Raw genomic sequence first — 21,184 nt, 5'->3', positions numbered from 1 at the left:
CGGAGGTAGTCTGATACAGTAGCGATTAGAGAGCAGGTTTGGCGAGATGAAAACAGATAGAAATGGTCAAATGGGCGGGAACACCCCCTTCGGCTTTCATGGACTTTTCCCTCCATGGTTATCTGATGGCTTTGAGCTGCTGCTGCATATCTGCGCTAAAACTTGAGCCCGCTCGAGCCGTAGAGTAAATAGTCCAGCCCTACCCATTGAGTAGAATTTTTTTATTCATCGCTGGTCGCAGCTTGCAAATTGCAATGCCAAATTGCTAATACACACACAAGACAGCACCGTCGATTAAAAGGCAGAAAGCTCATAAACAACTGGTTCAGTTCAAAACTTGACATCTCTATGTCGCAAGCTATATGTTGCCTGGCAATAAAAGCCACCAGGTTTTTTATTGTACGAGAGCTTAGATCCTTCCACTCCCTCACAAAAGGGGCAGAAAAGGGTAGAATGAAATCAGAACATCCGGTAACTACAGGTCTCAATTGGTGCTATAATCTGCAAAATGGCCTTGTCTAGTTCTCATTTGCAAACTTGATACCCTTCTCAATTGAAGACTTGAGCTCGCTCTTGAGCTTCTCCAACCCTTCTTTCTCAAAGTCCGACAGCTCGCCCAACCCAAGCACTTCCTCAACTCCATTCTTCCCAAGCCTCACCTGTAACATCAAAAGGCTCAACGTTTTGAATCTATGGCTCAAATTTAAGATTTCTACAGCACAAATATATCACAGTGACTACAAGGTAAAAGTCCCAAAAAGTACACTACCAAGTACCAACAAGGAAAATACTATCTGGTTTGAATACTTGTTCACAACATGGCATAGTCTGTACTCTGTAGTGACTAACTTTGACCAGTACATTTTACAAAGATTTACCATCTCACATGGCATTATAAAATCTAATAAATTTGTGATATTATGAAAGTATGATTCAAGATAAATCTACACATATGATTTTTCAAGTCATATTTTTTACCAGAGAAAGCATATAATGATCCAGAGATTTCCAAAAACTGTTGTTGCTTGCACAATTTGTGCACTACATAGCTATAACACGAAAGGAAAATTAATGCCATTATGGTGAAGACTTGGTACAAATCAGATGTGGTACTTGTGATGTTGTCATAGCGCATAGCACCAGACACCAAATGTACATTCCATGCAAGTGCATCCAGTGTGTGAAAACATATCCAAGGCCACTATGGCCACAAATATCACTCCATGTACCAAAAGGTCAAAAGGTTTAACCACACGATCAATCAAAAATAAAACAGGGAATAACATATTTCATTTCAAAAAAAGGTAAAAATTAAAGGACACCTGCATTGCATTTTTGCCTCAAAAATGTACCTTTCTTCAATTAGGAAAGATGCCTAGCTAGATCAAATTCATCCTTAAATGTTTGCTTTTAGTAAACAAACAAAAAACTAGGATTCAACCATGCAACTGATGAACTGAACAAGCCAAGCAAAAGTAAAAGATGAACTAGGATAACCAACTGCCATTAAGGAAAACGGTGGCACAATGCAGCACATAATTGATGAGATGATACAGTGTATCATAACTGCAACCACAAGGAAGTAAATATGCATGTACCTTGGACGCAAAGAATGGAAGCTCTGTTACAGTTGATTGAACAAAAGAGCACTCAACGATATCCGGAACTCCATTGAGACCCTTCAAGCATGCATCTGCAAAAACAGCGCCAGCATACCTGCAACGGTATGAAAATATTGATTAGTATAAAGGCAAAAATAAATATTTAGCTAGACAGTAGTAAGAAATGTGCAGAGTGCATAGTTTTTCTCCATCATTTTCTGACTTACGCCATGGACAAGGTTGCAGAGCCCTTCCCAGCCTTTGCCTCAACAACTTCAGTCCCACCATCCTGTGTCCTCTTGGTGAGAGCCTTGATGTCTTCATCAGACAATGAGTTGGTTGCAGGGGTGGCCTATTTCAAAGGAAAACCTCCTAGAATCAGGTTCTTAAAGTTATAGTTGAAAAATAAAAGCACACTGTTTAGCCATGGCATGAATACCATGGTTCACAATGGACAAAAGAAAGTTAGCCAGAGGTAAGCTGTATTTGTATTCCTATTCATGCTAAGGCAAGTAAGTTATGACAGCTTCTAATATTATCAACTAAAAGTATGAATATATACTCCATATGTTAAGTGTTATTTGATGTTCCTGAATCCGGACAGCCAGATATAGCTAACAGCAAGTGAGTTTGGCTGTGCAACGTCAATTAATTCCAGCAAGAGATAGTAATACATTTGCATTTAATGCATAATAAACCTAGATGTTACTCTCACTAAGGTAAATGAACATATTTTTTCTATCTTGGCATGATAGACATACAAGATATAATAAAATGTTACCGAATAATGGACGGAAAAAAACATGCTACTCATTTCAGATCTCATTTATAATTTCTAACTGAGGATTAATAATATACAAGGCATGAAAAAGGTTGATTTTAAGAAAAAGTATCAAAGCCAATTACTTGTGAGAACAATGGCAGGATGGTGATACCCGCATGACCGCCAACAACAGGGACATTCACATCTGTGGAGGGAAACATAGGAATAGAGAGAGAAAATTGTTAAAACCATACTTCTTTATTTCCACAACTTTTAAGTAAACCTTCAATTATTACCGGTTACTGGTAAATTAGCCTTCCCGGCATAGAAAGTCTTGGCGCGAACAACATCAAGGGTGGTCACGCCAAACAACTTCTTCTCATCATATGTCCCAGCCTTCTTGAAAACCTCAGCAGCAATTGGTACAGTTGAATTCACAGGGTTGCTGATCATGTTGACAAGGGCCTACATAGGGGGAAAAAAAGACACCATAAGATGTGTGACAGCGTGAGTCAAAATTGCACTGAAACTTAGCAGAGTATTGTCAACATATCATTCACCATAATAGAAAATAGGTAATACTATTCTCCTGAAGAAACTGTGTAACCTTATATTAATAGAGATGATTCTGGAGGCACAAAATACTCAATGATTTAAAATAGATATTTGAAACTACATGGTTCCACCACATGGTACAACAAATGCTGAGACAAATAGATGAGTACATAAATGAAAACTTGGAACAACCTTCACAAAAATGTTCCATAGCACAATAAAATACTAAAAAAAATAGATAAAATGGCAATTTTAATGGATAATAGCATAACCAAAACGATGGTAACACTCAATCTTAGGCTAATATATGCTACAGTGGAATAAGGAAAGTATCCTCTCAAGATCCCATAAAGAATTCTGATCAACTTTTCCATTTGTACAGCTGAATGTAGTGCCCAAATCTCGAACAATCAGTAGAGGTATCTGTAGTGAGACTGCACCAGCGGGATCCAGAGCAATTAATCAAGCGAGACACGGAACCACCGTAAGGACCTTACATTGGGGCAGTACTTGGCGATGGCGGCGCTGAGGTTCTTAACGATGCCAGCGTTGATATTGAAGAGGTCGTCCCTGGTCATGCCGGGCTTCCTCGGCACGCCAGCCGGGATGATTACCACGTCGGAGCCCTCTAGCGCTTCCCCAAGCTGTTCCTCTCCCATGAAGCCCTTCACCTGCGCAAACCCCAAAACACAAGCTCTGTCAGTACTACACAGACCCCGCTGAATCGAGTGGCAGAGCGCGTGACGAGGAGGGCGATAGTAACCAGGGCGGGGGAGTTGATGTGGGAGACGTCGGCCGCGACACCTGGGGTGCCGGCAATATCGTAGAGCGAGAGCGACGAGACGAGTGGGTTGAGCTTCATGAGCAGCGACAGCGGCTGCCCGATGCCGCCCGCCGCGCCGAGGATGGCCACCTTCCGCTCAGGCTGCCCGGATGCGGAGGAGTAGCTCCGGCGGCGGAGGAGCTGGGACGTGGATCTCAGCAGCGACGGCCTCATCGTGGAGTTGGGGCTTGGGTTCTGCGGCGGGGCTTGAGATCTGGGATCGGAGGACGAAGGCGAAAGGGGGACTGGGGGAGTACTCGATGTGGGATGGGATGGGATGGGATGGAATCGAAGAGGAATTTCGGGTCGCTGCTTGGGTTTCAAAACCTTTATTTTATATAAAAAAAAGGCAGAAGAAAAGATTAAACAGAGCAAACTAGTCCGTTCGTTCTAATTCATTCTAAATTCTAAGATGTTTTAATACATAAATTTACTATGCGGATAGTAGCTCACAAGGATTATAGTATTGGGGTTACGGGCCTAACACTGACTACATTTTATATGCCTTTTTTATATATGTATATGATCCATTTGTATATGGTATATCCATATTTTCTCTTTTTAGATATATGTATCATTCATTCGTCTATGATACCGAGTGAATTCCCCGCGCGTTGCTACAGGATTTTCTTAAAAATAAATCATTATATACATAGCACTACTATACGGTATTTAGTCTATTATGTATGTATACATATGAATTTGACTTGCATGTATTTTATTGTATTAGATCTAATAAAAAATTGCTAAGCTAATAAAACAAAAACTAATATTTGATTACATTATAGAGGAATTAATTGGTGATGAAACAAATAATGTATGTACATGACTTGTATGTGAATATATTAAAGATTTAAAGTATTTCACATGATATAGATGACGTTGTTATTTTTTATAATTAATATGGAATGACATGGACTTAGTGGAGAATGATGTGGACATATTGCATGAAGAGATAAAATATTTAGTGGGTCACTTAGTGGGGAATGATGTGGACACCTTGCATGAAGAGAAAATTCATCTAGTGGGGTTTAACTTTATAAGAGTTATAGATGTATATTTGTTTTTATTTTCTAAAAGAGTTCCGGACTTCCGGTCTAATGAACTTTTATTATACCTCTTGTCCCTAACACTTAATCATGAAAATTTCGGTCCAGCCCGGCCTCCACCTCCGGCTCCGTGTAGAAACGGGTAGAAGAGAAAAATAAAATTTTTTCTATGGTTCCTAATATAAAATCTTCTATACACATCAAAACATTTTGAGAATAAAAAAAAGTATAGAGGTTTAGGTGCAAAGTGTTTATCCGTTTACTTTTTTTTTGAGAGGGTGAAGCTCATGGACAGGTCGAGGGCGGAGAGGGCGACGTTGGCGGCGGCGTGGAGCGAGCGGCAGGACGCAGCGGCGGAGCAAGCGTCGTCGAGGTCGAGACGGCCAGCACCTCCACCAGCAGCGCCTCGGGGAGCCTCTCCACCAGTCTGGCGCCAAGCCGCCGCTCTCTGCGGTGCCGGACGGCTCGCCATTGCAGCCGTCTCCATCTCTATCGCCGGCGGTCCGGGGTTTCTTCTCCGCTACTGTGTCCTCCATCCCCTTCGCTTCTGAGCCTGGCCCCGCCGCCTGCAGCGGAGCGTGTGGACTCTGCTGGATTGCGAAGTGCACAGATTTGGGTGTAGGGAGGAGGAGGAACGGGGGCGAGAGTCACGTGATATGCCGCTGACACCTAGGGCCGAGCACGGTGTTTGGATGCCTGGGGTTAAAAATCTTAAAATTATAAAACAAATTTTGTTCATTATAAAACAAATTTTGTTCAACTCCACGTATGTAGATCATGAAGTAAATAAAAAAATATTATAAATTTTAGTACATTTTTTATTGAAGATGTTTGTCTATGCTTTTTAGTGTAAATTTGATCGATTTAAAAGTGATAAATGCGTAGTAGTTTATAGAAAAATCTAAAAATTACAAAACAAATTTGTTTAGCTCCACATATATAGATCCATACAGTAAACAAAAAATATCATAATTTTTAGTACATTTTTTGCTGGAGATGTTTGCCTATGCTTTTTAGTGTAAAATTGAAGTTGTAGTTATCACTCCAATTATTATGAACATTTTATGGTAGCCTATTTAATGTGATGCTTGATTTGTGGTAAAAGTTTTAGCATCATTCCTGCATATCTCACTGATTTACTAATTTATCTAAATTTATGCTTAAGGATGCTTCCGCTACCTTCGCACGATGTGTTGTTATGCCATATGAACACTTCATAAGCTCATGTGTTCATAATCTACATACATTTAACTGATATATCATATTTTATAGAAATCCTAATCTAAATAAAAAAATAAAGCTAGCAACAAACTCCTCATATTTTAATATAATACTAAGGTATATTAAGATGTAATATTAGTGTAAAACAAGGTTTGACTAATTTCTATTTTTATTATGAAATAAATATGTCTCCGAGCTACATATTATTGTAAATATTAACTATCTAATACCATAGATGTCATGATTATCAATAAAATAAATTATAGATTTTAAATTTTATAAAAATGATAAATATAAATAGATATGTAACATTCATTTGATTTCTCCCGTTGCAACCCACGGGCATATTTGCTAGTAAAAGCAATAAGGAGGAAAAAGAACGCGAGATTCAGAAAATACCATCAAAAGTTCATCGTGCCGTCAAATACCATTGAAAAGGAGTATATGTTCCGTAATCTAGCACTGTTACTTTTAATGTTAACGTGGCATCCATCCGAGGCCTTCGCTTCACTCAAAAACGAGCAATTCTTTTTACAATTATTCAACACAACGCATACACTTATAACATACGTGCATATAAATGCACGCATGCAAACCATGTTGTTAAATTAATATTTGCTTCCGTAAAGAGTTCAACCTAAAACTTAACGAGACATTTATAACCACTAGGCTAAATAACTTTTTATAAAGAAAAAAAAAGCAATTGTTGGCATTTGTCCAAGGCTTCCGTTTCACTAAAACCGACGAGCAAGAGCCATGAGAGGATCAACCTGGACAGGCCTGCAATGGTAGAGCAAGAACGACCTCTACGCCGGGTTGCTTCCTCCTTATACTAATGCTTCCTACTTTTGCTATGTTTCCTTTCCTGCTCTTTTTCCGTTGAAGCATTTCTTGACTAGCAATACGGTATGTTCTAAATAGCAATACAGATGTTCTAAATAGCGGGATTTACCGATAGCTTTAGTGGGCTATAGCGTTTGGGGAGGTTAGGCGCTAAGCGATGCCATATTTGGTGCTACAAGATCTCTCCGCTAGCGGCTAATAGCACGTTTTTTCGCTAAATTGATGTTTGTTTAGCGCTACTATCAGACAAGTTTCTGTGTGGTCTTTCATTTTCCTTAGCCCAAATCTGTGCAGGCCCAAATCATCGCATATTCACATATTGGAAGCACGCAGTACCACTGTGTTTTTCTTTCAAATTAGCCATGACATGTATTGGGCTTGCACAAATCAACCCACTTTTGGTTCACTATCCCATTGTGTTTCTCTTTCAAATTGGCCATGACATGTGTTGTTGATTTCTCTAACTTCCACCTTGTTTCTTATGTGAAAACAAAATCTTGTTGAAATCCCCTACCATTAGCCATGGCTTTGGCTAGGACGATATTAGAGACGCATCATCTCCTAGGTCCTCTCCTTGTGCTCAACGTGGGCCTTCCCATACACTCCAATGAATCTACATTCACTTCCATTTTCCTCCTTGACATCTACGTCAATGTGATATTTTAGAAAACAAAAACCGTAACATCATATCAATACCTCTCCGCCAAAACATAGCAAGTCTCCCTTTTTCTTCACCATCTTTCGTCACCATATTAGCCAGACCCAACATCTACTTGAAGCATTGCGGACGATTGCCCAGACCCTAGCAATTCCAAGCACGACAAGATTCATCGCTTCTTACAGAACTGTTTTTTTTCCCAATGTCCACCAGTAAATGGGACAAAGCAAATATCACTATTTTCAGTGTCTACTAATAAAGAGAGATCGTTTTCGTTTTCATTTTCAATGTCCTTTGGCCAATTTTGGTTTAATAAAATGGGGATTTCGTGTTGACTAGTGGCTGCCGACTGGCCCCCACAACCCACAGAAAACGTGGGCCCGGAGGAGCTCCCGTAGGGTTTAGACTTTAGAGTTGTGGTCAATTTTGTTGGCATAAAATGGAGATTTCTTGTTGACTAGTGGCTGACGACCACAACCCACAGAAAACGGGCCCGGAGGGCTCCGGTAGGGTTAGAGTCGTCTGTGGTATTCGCCCAAACTTGAAATCGCCCAAACCCCTCCCGATGCCGCGTCCAAAGCGCCCGCCGCCCGGCTTTGCCTCGGAGCCCAGGTACCCGCGGCCGCGGCCGCGGACGGCGGCGGCGGCGTCGGCTCCAGCTTCCGCTCCCGCTTCGGCTCCGTCTCCTGGGGGCGGCGCGGCAGGAGGCGGCGCCGGCAGCTGCTACGATCTCAGCCGCGCGTTCGGACGCTGCCGTGCGCTCCTGGACGACCTACTGCGGCACGACGACGGGTGGGTTTTCGACGCCCCTGTAGACGCGCGCGCCCTCGGCCTCCGCGACTACTACACCGTCGTCGCCGACCCCATGGATCTCGGCACCGTGCTCCGCCGCCTTGAGCGCCGCCGCTACGTCTACCCAACCGCGTTCGCGGACGACGTCCGCCTCACGTTCCGGAACGCCATGTCATATAACGACGAGGGCGACCCCGTTTACGAGAGCGCCGCCGAACTCTCCGGGATATTCGAGGCCAGGTGGGCTTCCATCGAAGCGGAGCTCCCGCACCCGCTCCCGCCGGACGACAAGCTGCCGCGGTTGCCGGTGGCCCGGGTCCCCGAGAAGCGGGATGTGCGCCTGCGGAAGAAAAAGGGCAAGATGGCGGGCAAGGCGGATGCCGCGGCGCTGGATGAGCTTGACCTGCTGGTCCCAGACCCAGAGCATGGCGCCGACTCCCCGATGCAGGTAATTCTTGTGGCTATTCTGGTCAAGTTCACTCTTTGATTTCGTGCTTTAGCATTCACTGGACATTGCGTTTATAGTTCAGCAATCTTTAGCAAACTTCTGCCCAAATGCATTCTTTTCTGAATGAGAGTCAGCGATGATGGCTGTCTGTGATAATTCTAGGGTATAGTGTTGTATGGATGATTGGCCACATTTCGATGATGTAGCTACACACAGGACTATTCTCCAGTGTGAAGAATTATGGTTCCGAACTGATAGTTCATAGTTGAATGTTTTGGTTTTTGGATTGTGTTGTGTTGTACTTTCTGGAATTCCTCTATTGAATTCTGGTTGGTGGTCCATGATCATCGATCTGTAGATTGAAAATTAATTGGAGATGGGATCAAGAATTTTGCCATCTGTGGATCCAGGCACCCTTGCTGCAACTAGCGTTAGGATTGTAGATTATTGTCCACCGCTCAGGAAAAATGGATTTTTTTTTTATTTTATTCTGTTCCTCCAACCATGCTTGTTTGTCGAGTGAGATATGGAATGGAAAATCCTTATGCAGTTTTCATTAATATGTTATGTTGGATAAAACTTGATCTAAACAAGCCATGTAAGTGACTTGGCAGGAGTCAACAATTCTTTAGAGGTATATATATTGTAGAACATGTTGAATTCTTAAATGTCACCCAAAGCTCTGATGTAGTTTTTTTTGGTGTGAATATAAAAAGCTCTGATGTAGTTGCGCTATATTCTTTTTCATCAGTGTCCAGTGTCATGCTTCGGTGAGCATACACTGTATGAACTTTGAACTTCCTCCTAAAGTGTATGAGAAATGAGTGTCCGTAGTTAAGAAGCATAACACATCATGTTGGCTGGCTGATTTGATGCTTGAACTAGCCTAAATGGCCATTTTTATTGTTGCATAAACTATAGCCTAAATGGCCATGCAAGAGTGCAGCTAGTGTAATATTCCTTCACAATTAGGTGCTAAAAGAATACTGACTCATTAATAAACTATAGAATAATATTACTTCTATGCTCGATCTGTGATTGTAAACCTTTTATGGTTGTCAAACTCTTTTATTAATGGTTTTCTTGCAGCATTCTTTTACCTCCTATTTGAGGTAAGTAGGTTGCCTTGTATGGGGTTTCTTTCCCCCCTCCTTTCTCTCTTTAATACAGATGCGTTGCTCTCTTGCATGTTCGAGGAACACCCCCCCCCCCCTAACTTCACATTTCTCCCCCTATTTCTGATTTTATCCTAGTAAGTTTGCCAAAATTAGCCATCTTAATTGGTTGATTTGCCTGTTCATTACATGTATCAAATTGTTGTTGTATTGATTGGCTAATACATGTATACCCCTGTTCATGTACTGTTCTTATTTTTGCATGTAGCACGTAATAGTTGTGCACTAATATTTATAAGAATTACCAAATTGAGGGTGCTGGATCATACATTATATAACAACTCTTATTGAAGTGTCTATTTTCTTTCTTTTTTCTCAACCTTTTTCTTTGACCAAATGGATGCCACTTCCTTCCTCTCTTCTCCCCCCACCCCCCACCCCAAATGTTTTACAAGATTTTGAGGTTAAGTATGTTTACTGATCCCTAGAAACACATTGCTTACTGTTTTATCTTTAAAGAAGCCATAATCAGGGTCCGCCAAATTAAACACCAGATGTTTTTCACCTCCTAAGGATGTACACCGTATCATCAACTTTTATTTTGTTAAGCAGTCAATGATAAATACAGAGGATCAGTCTCGTTTGCTGAATGTTCTCTCACAATTTGAGCCCTTTCTCCAACTTCACTCATAACTTCCTAAGGGAGCATCAACTGTTGATCTAGTCTGCAGACCCAGTTGTATTGTTTTAGCAGTATCCGTCTGATATATTATCTGATGCCTCATCCTTTCTCCGATCGACTTCATATTCTTAACACGCAGATTCAGTTGTATTGGCTTTTAGCAGTATCCATCTGACATATTATCTGATGCCTCACCCTTTCTCCTGGACTTCGTATTCTGAACAGGCAGGAGAACTTCCTGTCACTGCATTAAGAAGGAATAAATTGGTTTTAGGTTAAACAGACATAAAGCAAGAGTCTTTATGTCCATGGGTGTGCGGTACTTTATACTTACACAATCTGCTTGTTACAAAGCAAGGCACAGATTCAGTCTCATGTGTCATGTCTCAAACTTGCAGTTTTCTTAGGCATTTCTCAAGAATACCGTTTGAATCATGACATAAAGGTAGAAATAGAAATAAGTATCAACTAGTTAGTTTCAGTAAGTAATAAAATGCTTAAGTGACACACTGTCAGTTTGCGATTTAAAAATTAAATCAACTAAATTAAATGAACTTTAAATTTGTTGTATCAATAGCAGAGCATATTTCTCGTTTCTTTTGATTTTAATAGTGCACATATAGTAGATGGATGATGGCAGGCAATAAATAGCTTTTATGCAATGAATCAATAGTTATTGGCTACTGCAACATGGTGGTTCTGGAGTTTTAAGCAAATGATGTGACATTTCATGTCATTTTGGGAATAACTGTTCCGATATAGATGTTCTACAGAAATCTGGAATGTGGACATTGCAGTTTTTCACTTTTTTGAAGGCAAGATAGTTACATTCATAAGGAGCGCTTAACGCATTACAAATTTCTCTAAGCAACTGTTCCGATATAGATGTTCTATAGAAATCTGGAATGTGGACATTGCAGTTTTTTGAAGGCAAGATAGTTACATTCATAAGGAGCGCTTAACGTATTACAAATTTCTCTAAGCAATATATTATGCTTGACTGTACTGTATAATTCTCATATTTTCTGTTCAGCATTTTGTGGCATTGTGTTATCAAAATACTATGCTTGAATGTAATCTCTAAATCATTTATATTTTCTGCTCAGAACTTGTCCCTGAATGGCCTTACTTTATTACTCTAGTTATGTTTGCTTTGAAGACTAATGAATTTATGTGACCATAATAAAAAGGATAATTAATAGTAGTTAATGGCATTATTATTAGATGGAACAGATGTGAATATGTATGTCACCACTAGGGATGCAGGTTTCACATGATAAAATGAACTAGAATGACAATGGCACCTAATTAATTTAGGGGGAGAAATGAACTAAGTTGGCTGAAATCACAAAACACCATTGCATACCCACTTGCATCCTTAGTCACCCTGTACAACTGATGTTTGGATCTTTGTAATGCACTGGAGTATATATGGCAAAATTATTATCTTCTCCATTTACTTGCTCCAACTTGTAGGTTCATGCTATCTGAATGACCTGAGAGACCAGATCTGATTAGTATCTTGGCTTTTAAGGTCTAAATGAATTTGCTTGATATTGATTAAAAGGGGAAGTGAATCCAGAAAACAACTTTACGGTCTTAATTTCAGATGGTGAAGATGTTCTAATGTTCCGATGCATCGATTTGTATAGGGCACATGCTTTTTCAAGACTGTCAAAAGATTTTGTTTTAGCTTTTATAACATAATGTTTATCCTCTTTAACTGCAGGATCCATGAATGATGCCAAACTGGAGAGCCTTGCATCAAAAGTTGACTCAAGTTTTTATCTGGATAGGCTCCTGTGTACTAGCAGCTTTCTGTTCCAAGCCTTGTCAAGGTACCTTGATGTAGTGACTAGTTATCATATATTACCTGTATTGGGGTTAAAATCTGCCATTTCGGTGGTTAACCCTTCCTGGTTAAAACAATTTTTTTTGGTATTGATGGAGGTGCCTTGCTAGTTGTTATATGTTGAAAATCAAGGGTAATTTGGCCCTGAAATACTTCTGGAATCAGAGGGAAGAATGAGAAGGTTTCCCTAACTATTCCATGGCATCTGTAATGTAGATAAACAATTTTCTCATTTATTATGAGGTGTTTTTACTTTGTCAATTATGCGTCTATGCTCCCTAGATTGGTCGGTGAATAGAGCGGAAAGGTAATAATATTCGGTTTGGAAGTATAAGCAGACAAAAATATATACAGTGAGGCCACACGGATGTGCCAATGAATTATCAGCGTCTTTGTTCAACAATTGCTTTTCCATATTTACTACGTCAGTAGTGCTATACTCGAGTGGAAAAGCAATTGTTATGCCAATGAGCAGACAAAAATAGGAACTGGGGGTCTGAAAGCCACTCTAGTGGCATATATAGGAGAAGCAAGTACAGCGCAGTGCGTTGTCTCGCATCAGCTATCACGCGCCGCCGTGCCGTCGGCCTGTGAGCTAACATTGCATGGGGTTGCAAAGCTTCGGCGATGGCAGCGGCGGCGCTGCAGGTAGTCCAAGTCTGCCGAGGAAGGGGAACGGTGGACACCAGCATGGACTAGCTAGAAAGACGTCGCCCACATGACAGGCCAGCGGGAGATGGCATCATGAGTAGATCGAGCAGCGTGGCATCGTGCATGGTGCTGCACAATGTGGAAGAACAACACCAAAGCCACAGGAATATAATCATAATCGAGACGCCGACACACAATAACAGCTGTCATGTGAGAGACAAATCCAGGCAAAGACATGGAACAGAGAGTGGGTGTGGATGGAGTTGCTTCTTCCTTCGTAGAGTACCATACATGTACTATCTGAACTAAGAACTTGGTCTATGACCATGTGTAATTTTGGTCTATGAGTCTATCTTACGGTCCAAATAAGAAACTAGGTTCACATGTGTTCTTGGTTGCATAAGAAGCCAAAATCAAGTAGTGAGAACTATGACTCAAATAATTCCTCCTTAAAAAGCAACACATTTCCGCAGCAACGCGTGGAGAATCGTCTAATTTTGAAACGCAAATACCTTAATTAACAAGTAATTTTGAGTAATCCACGATTTTTCATAAAATACAAAATGTGTCTCGAAATATCTAGACCAATTCAAATAATATTTGTTGCACTGTATTGGATTTCCAACTAATTACCATGTGTTATATTATATCGTTGGAAAATGATTGTACCTTTAGCTAGTTGATGCAAAAACCAACGGTTGTGTCACTATTACACAGTCGAGAATCATGAAACCATTAAGAATTACAACCATTTGCCATGTCTCTTACTAGGACCATCGGGAATTAGTTTTCCCAGTCAGCCATCAAGTCTAATGGCCGACAGCTCAACATCCAACCATCGGGTTTGCTTTTTTTTGATATAAAGACCGACGGGTCAACTTGTAACTATCGGTAACATCTTAACCGTTGGCCATTCACCATATCCCCAATTACCTGTTGGCCATTATACTTCCCTGTTGCCTGTTGACAAAGGTTGTGTTTCTAGTTGTGATAACACGTTCAAATACATCACTGGGCAGTTGGGCCAGTCCAAGCTGCAGTCAGGATCACTATCCCAAAATCTCTCCTATGACTGTCATCTAACTACCATCTAGGGAATCAGGAATGGTCCTGCCGTGCAAACAAACCATTAGCGCGTGACTATGCAAATGACCGACACAAATTGTATCTTATTATATTATGGTTAAGAATCTTGTGTTTATTTTCTCTTTCTCCTTTTCTATTCACCACACATATCATGTTGAGATCACTGTGGAATTCGTGACACAAAGTTTCATTTTTATGTGGCGCTACCAAACTAAATGGATAAGGAAAGGTGTGGCTTTTTTTCCAGGATAATTGCGATACTTTCATTATCGTAGCTATCTGTTCCTCATGACCATAGCAATGCTTAGCAATCCTCTTCCTATCAAACTGTAGCTTTTAATTTAAGGCATGGATGCTGGAGTGCTGGGCAAACCTCAATCTGTCTGAAATTGTTGAGCCCAAGCAAAGCCCTACTTGCTTGCTACACTTCAGATGTGGACCATTTTTTGATAGGTTTCGGAGTTGGGGTAGTTTCCTTCCCTTGTTGATTAATTGCCCACTGTGATAGAGATTTTGCACCCTATGGCCTCCACAAGAGTTACTTAGTAGAGACGTACATTGAAAGGGCTTCCAAGACAAGTGAAGCTCACTAGCTCAGCCTTTCAGTTGCTTCCCATGCTTCACCAACTGAACAAGATTTATATATATATCATGTGTTGTACTTAGTCTTAGAATAAGAAATCTATTAGTCAGTGCAACCAACTGAAGGATTACGCCATGGGTGTTCTGACATTGGTCCTTGTCAGCTTCGCTGCTTGTGCTGAAGCTCTAAAGAGAGCAGACTTCCCTCAAGGTTTTGTCTTTGGCACCGCTTCTTCAGCTTACTAGGTGTCAGTGTGATCTCTTTGATTTCAACCGATGTGCTCTTAGTTTGATGTTTGATTCTGGTCAATATGTTATCAGTATTAAGGTGCTGTCAACGAGGGTCAACGTGGACCTACAATACGGGATACTGTCACAAGACGAGCTGGTGAGATAATGAGGATTTTGTTGCAAAAAGTGCAGTAATGAGATGCTAATCTGTCCAGAATTGTGACTCAATTAGCATTTATTTTGCAGGTCGGGTGATAGATTTCAGCAATGCAGATGTTGTTGTTGATCACTACTGTCGGTATAAGGTACTGTCAACAATTCATATATGCCTCTGTTATCTTTATCTTTTTTTTTAAACAATGTATATGCCTTTGTTATCTTCTGTTTCATTTAATTCATTCATTGTTCTACTAAAGCTGGAAATTTTTGTTTTTGAAAGCATGAAAGCCCTCCATATATGAATTCTTGGCATTTGTTTGAAAAGTTGCCTACCTTTCGTGTGGCCATCCTCTGCCAATTTTTAATCTGTAAAAAGTTGAATTTTTTGAAGCAAACGCAAGAGCTCTGTCGTTCAATCAAAACGACAAAATTTTATGTACAAGAAGGTTAGTCAGACGAGATACCAAATAGGGCACCTGAGGGGCTAACCAACCCACATGACGTGGCTGAGCACAAACACGATACATTGTCATGGGTTATTGTCGCCGAGCATGGAAGCAAGGCTACCAGCAGCTCTGATTTTCCATGGCAGGCCATAAAACTTTGGCGTGTGCATTTTATTGCTCCTTTCACGTATGTAAGAGTCATTCTATTTATTATTTGATATAACTATCCTACCTTCATCTTCTTCTTGTAGTTTTCTCCTTTTTCTAGTGCTTTGACATTTTTGTTACCAAACCAACCAATCAAAAAAAAACCTGCTAGTCTGGCATGCTGCTTCCAAAAGTAGGATAGTGAAGAGAGGTTTTCCTTAAGAAAAAAGTCTACATAACCCCCCAAACTATCTAGGGTGGACTACTTAACCCCCCGAACTATTAAACCGGATATTCTACCCCCTGAACTTTCAAAACCGGTCAAATAACCCCCTCGAGTGGTTTTGGAGGGTGGTTTTGTCTTTTTCTTTTTTATTTATTTTTGCTAAAACTTTGAAAAATCATAATAAATCATAAAAAAATCATAAAATGAAAATTTTAATTTTGTTGGACTCCTGACGAGTGGATCTACACAGTGAATATATAATATGGTATACTTTAGTACAAAATTTTTGCTGTACCTTTAAATCTATGTTTTTCTATAATTAATTTGAATAATTCATATATGCAGTTCCTGTGGTCCAATTGTGGTAAAATTTTTATGGTGGGCTCATTATTATATGCTTGAACTATGGTAAAAATTTCATACTCATTGGATCACATATAACTTAGTTATAGATAAAGCATAGATTTAACAAGAATAAAACTAAATAAATTGATAACTAAGTTATACATGATCCACTAGGTACGAAACTTTTACCATAGTTCAAGCATACAATAATGAGCTCACCATAAAAATTTCACCATAATTGGATCATAGGAACTGCATATATCAATTATTCAATTTAATTATAGAAAAATATAGATTTAAAGCTACAACAAAAACTTTATACTAAAATATACCATATTATATATTCACTGTGTAGATCTACTCATCAGAAGTCCACAAAAATTGAAATTTTCATTTTATGATTTTTCTATAATTTATTATGATTTTCAAAGATTTAGCGGAAATAAATAAAAAAGAAAAAGACAAAACCACCATCCAAAACCACTCTAGGGGGTTATTTGACCGGTTTTGAAAGTTTAGGGGGTAGAATACCCGGTTTTATAGTTCGGAGGGTGAAGTAGTCCACCCTTAATAGTTTGGGGTGTTACGTAGGCTTTTTCCTTTTCCTTAATATGAATCGCCATTTGCGTCAACAATAAGATTTTCAGACATCAATATTTTACTATTTTCTCAAATTTGCTTAACTTCTATGACGTACTTATCTGAATAAGAATATTGGTTCACTGAAACTATCCAGAAACGACAAGCCTAACATTTGACTAGCAGGAAGATGTGGACTTGATTAAGGACATTGGCATGGATGCATACCGGTTCTCTATCTCATGCTCACGTATCTTTACAAGTATGTAATAAAAAAATATTTGTAAAATATATATTTTTACTACATAGTTCATGATTTTTCTTGCTAGATGGAACTGGTGAACCTAATGAAGAAGGATTGAATTACTATAACAGCCTCATAGATACTCTATTAGACAAAGGTTGTATTTCATCTTCTAAATTTCAGTGCCTCAAATCTGAATTGTTGCCAACTGTCAGTTTCTGATTACCTTTCTTTAATTTGGTTTCCTCTATATTTGTGGGGCCAGGTATACAACTATATGTAACACTCTTTCACTGGGACCTTACGCAAGCATTAGAAGACAGATATGGTGGATGGTTAAACTCCCAAATCGTGTATGCAACTATTATATCGCCTCCTTTTTTAGGAAACCATCGTTTACACTATCTATATAGCATAAAACTAGATTGAGGGAAAGTGGTCTCATTGATGTTTGACAGCTAAATTATGCAGGGATGATTTCATACTATGCCAGTACTTGCTTCAAAAGGAATTTGGAGACAGAGTGAAACACTGGATCACTTTCAATGAGCCCCATAATTTTGCGATTGATGGCTATGACCTTGGCATTGAGGCACCTGGGTGTCTCATATATTCTGTAGGGAGGGAAAATCGTCAACTGAACCTAGCTCACAACATACTCTTAGCGCATGCTGGTGCTTTTCATACTTATAAGCAGCATTTCAAGGTAATTTATTATAAACTCATCCACGAGATGTATCAAAAAGTAAAAAAAAAACATAAAATGGTTTTATGTATTCATTGCAGAAAGAACAAGGAGGTCTCATTGGCATTGCACTTGATTCAAAGTGGTATGAACCATTGTCAGATGTTGATGAGGACACGGAGGCAGGAGCACGAGCAATGGACTTTGAGCTTGGATGGTGATACATCTACCACAATTGTGATATAGCTACGTCAGTTCAGTTCCTCTGTAGTTGCAATACATAGCTACTGCTCATAATATTAATTATGAAATTTTCCAAGTGTGAATACAGGTTCCTGGATCCCTTAATGTTTGGCCACTATCCTCCTTCCATGCAGAAACATGTGGGTGGATAGGCTACCTCAGTTTTCAAGTCAGGCTTCGAAGTTATTATCAGGCTCACTAGATTTTGTGGGCATAAACCACTATACCACATTGTATGTTAGGAAGTAGGAACGACAGAATGCGGATCAGGAAACTTGTAGGGTGTGTTTGGTTCGATTCCTACATTAGCCTGGCTAGCCCAACCAAACCAGGCTAGCATAAGCCTGTCTCTAGCAAGCCAAAATATGTTTGTTTGGTTGTTTGCGCATTTGAGTCAGGCTAGGATGGGTTTGTGTTTGGTTGGTTCACTTGCTTTGCATACTGTCACCTTTTTCTCATGTTGGTGAGTTTACCCCTCTCTGTCTCTCTCAGACATTGCCTCGAACAAGTTATGGGCAGAACCCGCTCCGGCTCCTTCACCGCCCCGGCTCCTCGCCCGCGCCGCCCGGCTCCTCGCCAGCGCGCGTGCCGCGGCGCCCAAGCGCCCCGGCTCCTCGCCCGCGCCGCCCGGCTCCACGCCAGCGCGCGTGCCGCGACGCCCGAGCCCCCCGGCCTGCTCACCCGCGCCGCCGTCGCCGAGGCCGACCGCGCCCTCACCCTCGACCCGCATGGCGCCGCCCCACTCACGACGCGCGAGTGGCCAGCGATCTTGGCGCGGTTCCGCTCCCTATCCTACTCCTCCCCTTCCTCGTCCCCGCCTCGGTCCTCCTCCTCCCATCCCCTTTAGCAACCACAGAGGCCTCCGCGAGGTAGAGCCGCCACCGCGAGGCAGAGCCACAGCTGCTCGTCTGCGTTGAGGCCTCCGCTCAGCAGCCGTAGAGGCCTCCGCTCGCCGGCGCCAGGCAGCGTTGACGAGGACGCAGATCTGAGGGGCGGCTCCAGTCCCCGTGTGCCGCGCGGCGAGTCCCCGTTTGCTAGATCTAAGGGGCGCCAACAACGGCGGCGGGGGCAGGAGGTTGGGCGCCGGAGAAGGAGGTGCTGGAGAACGTGCTCGAGTTCCTCACCGCTGCATGGGACCGCAACGCCGCCTCGCTCGTCTGCCGCTACTGGAAAGGAGGAGAAGCACGGTGACGATGGAAAGAAGGAGAAGCACCGGGGGGATAGCAGGCGGTGATGAAAACTCAGCCAAGAGCTGGCCCTGGCCTGGCTAGGATCGAACCACCGATTTGGTCGTTCAATCCTGGCCAGGCTACAGGCGTACGGCTGGCTCTGTTTAGCTAGGCCACAGGCCCAGTACAGTCAACCAAATACCCAAAAACTGGCCCAAGTGAGCCATGGCCACACTGGGCTGCCAACCAAACACACCCGTAGTGAATGATGCTTAAACTGATGCTGCAGTCATACCTACTGGTCAGTCTTGTTAAACAAGTGAGTCTACCCCCATTCCACCCCTCCCCCTATTTTCAGTTACTGAACTCTCCTTTGTCTCCACTCTACAGTTTATAGACATGGAAAGAAATAGGAGAAACGGTACAATTTCCTCAGCTAACTTGTTCTACTTCTAGTTTCCATCCTCTAGTCATCAAATGTTAGATTGACAGCTGTGTCTATAAACTTTCAGGCAGTCTCAGGATGGTTGCACACAGTACCCTGGGGCATGTTCAAGCTGATGAAGCAAATCAAAGAAAAGTATGGAAATCCACCTGTGATCATTACTGAAAACGGTAAGTGGCTAAAAGGGATTCTAGTATTAATAGCTGTTGAAAGTTTCTCCCTCGAAAAATTCACTAGCATAAGAGGTGTTTAAATGGCAGGCATGGATGATGCGAACAATCCGTTTTCGAGATTAGAGAATGATCTGCAGGATGATAAACGGATACAGTACCACAACGACGTCTAACCTCCTAGATGCAATAAGGTGAAGCTCCACTTCCATGCCCATGCATCTGACTAGAATAGCCAAAGCCAACACTGTCCATCAGCAATACTTTGTTCTTGCCCCTCAACGTCTATTCGACCCGAATCACTGCAGGAAGGAAGGCTGCAACGTCCATGGCTACTTCGTATGATCACTGCTCGATAACTGGGAGGGGAGTGGAACTCGTACACGGCCGTGAGGTTTGGACCTACTACGTTGACTACAACAACAACCTGACAAGGATACCCAAGGCGTCGGTGGAATGGTTCAAGCAGGTCTTGGCCCAGAAGACCCTTGGTATAGCCCATACGATGCATGATCAGCATCTCTTCTCGTTTGGAAGTAGGTACTCGGAAGAGGCTCTGAGCCGCCAACCGCCTGCTCCGCCATGGCAACACTAGATTAGCAGGAGGTTGCTTGGGAGACTCAAGAATCAGTAGAGAGTCCCTCTTACCATCTTACGTGTCACTATGTTGATGAAGCTATCGAGACGGTGTTTGGCGAAGTCGTCGTTATCCATAGGCTGGTGGGTATCCACCAGTGGTGACCTGGGAGGGCCAGCACCCCCTGTGAGGTCAACGGGGGTCCGAAGCCTGGCGGGTAGCTATACTCCGTTTGTGTCTTCGGAGAGTCCACCACTGAATGGAGCACACGGGTGGTGTCCACAGCTCACAGGAGATCACTGTTGGATCCTCATCCTCTAGCTAGGGGCCCGCCACCGCTGGGGCCTCATCTTGTAGTTGGGGGTGCCAAAGGTGACAACATGCACTTAAGGGACATCCACGCGACTATCCGACTACCGACGAGCAAGGGTGCGAACTCCTCTAACATCGGGTCCTTTCTAACATACGTCATGATCATGTGTGGCGTCTAGGTACAATGCTAGCATCAATGGGTTGGGCTTGATGAAGCCTGTTTCGTTGGCCAGCTCACTGTACCCTCCCTTAGCTCCAACAACTACCGAGGTAAAGTCTAGTACCGACCCCAGCCAACTGCCCATGACTGTTGGTGGCTGAAAGGCTATCATTAAAGGACATTCCTCTAACCAGACATCTTCACAATTCCCAAATAAAATATTGTCACTCTACCACTCTCCACAATGCCTTTACCCCTTTCATACCACTCTCTAACTAATGTAAGCCCTGCCAAAACTGTGATCCACCCTTGCTATTACTTTGAC

General features: G+C 41.9%; 2 protein-coding genes and 1 pseudogene across 2 annotated transcripts; 2 read left to right on the top strand and 1 right to left on the bottom strand.

Annotated features, from left to right (window-relative positions):
* Positions 267–5,342, bottom strand: LOC8054957 (malate dehydrogenase, mitochondrial). The gene is made up of 8 exons (XM_002456006.2): positions 5,055–5,342; positions 3,683–4,069; positions 3,417–3,590; positions 2,661–2,829; positions 2,508–2,569; positions 1,829–1,953; positions 1,599–1,716; positions 267–659 (listed from the first exon to the last, which is right to left on the bottom strand). Exons 1-8 carry the CDS (start codon positions 5,325–5,327, stop codon positions 519–521), a joined length of 1,449 nt encoding a protein of 482 aa, XP_002456051.2. The 5' UTR covers positions 5,328–5,342; the 3' UTR covers positions 267–518.
* On the top strand, positions 7,972–12,663 carry LOC8054956 (transcription factor GTE4). Its single transcript, XM_002458191.2, has 2 exons — positions 7,972–8,753; positions 12,280–12,663. The coding sequence occupies exons 1-2, from the start codon at positions 8,079–8,081 to the stop codon at positions 12,286–12,288; spliced, it is 684 nt and encodes a 227-aa protein (XP_002458236.2). The 5' UTR covers positions 7,972–8,078; the 3' UTR covers positions 12,289–12,663.
* On the top strand, positions 17,062–20,405 carry LOC8058238 (annotated as a pseudogene).

This window comes from Sorghum bicolor, chromosome 3 (genome assembly GCF_000003195.3).
Source record: "Sorghum bicolor cultivar BTx623 chromosome 3, Sorghum_bicolor_NCBIv3, whole genome shotgun sequence".
Taxonomy (NCBI): domain Eukaryota; kingdom Viridiplantae; phylum Streptophyta; class Magnoliopsida; order Poales; family Poaceae; genus Sorghum; species Sorghum bicolor.
Note: the sequence above shows the minus strand (reverse complement) of the source record. Positions and strands in the feature narration are given on the sequence as shown.

What these genes read in the sequence shown, in the direction of transcription:
- LOC8054957 (XM_002456006.2), bottom strand. Translation starts at nt 5,327, where the DNA reads ATGGAGGACACAGTAGCGGAGAAGAAACCCCGGACCGCCGGCGATAGA. An exon ending in TTCACCCTCTCAAAAAAAAA is followed by an intron (nt 4,070 to 5,054) that starts GTAAACGGATAA and finishes TATAAAATAAAG; the next exon opens with GTTTTGAAACCCAAGCAGCG. An exon ending in TTCCATTCTTTGCGTCCAAG is followed by an intron (nt 660 to 1,598) that starts GTACATGCATAT and finishes TTGATGTTACAG; the next exon opens with GTGAGGCTTGGGAAGAATGG.
- LOC8054956 (XM_002458191.2), top strand. Translation starts at nt 8,079, where the DNA reads ATGCCGCGTCCAAAGCGCCCGCCGCCCGGCTTTGCCTCGGAGCCCAGG.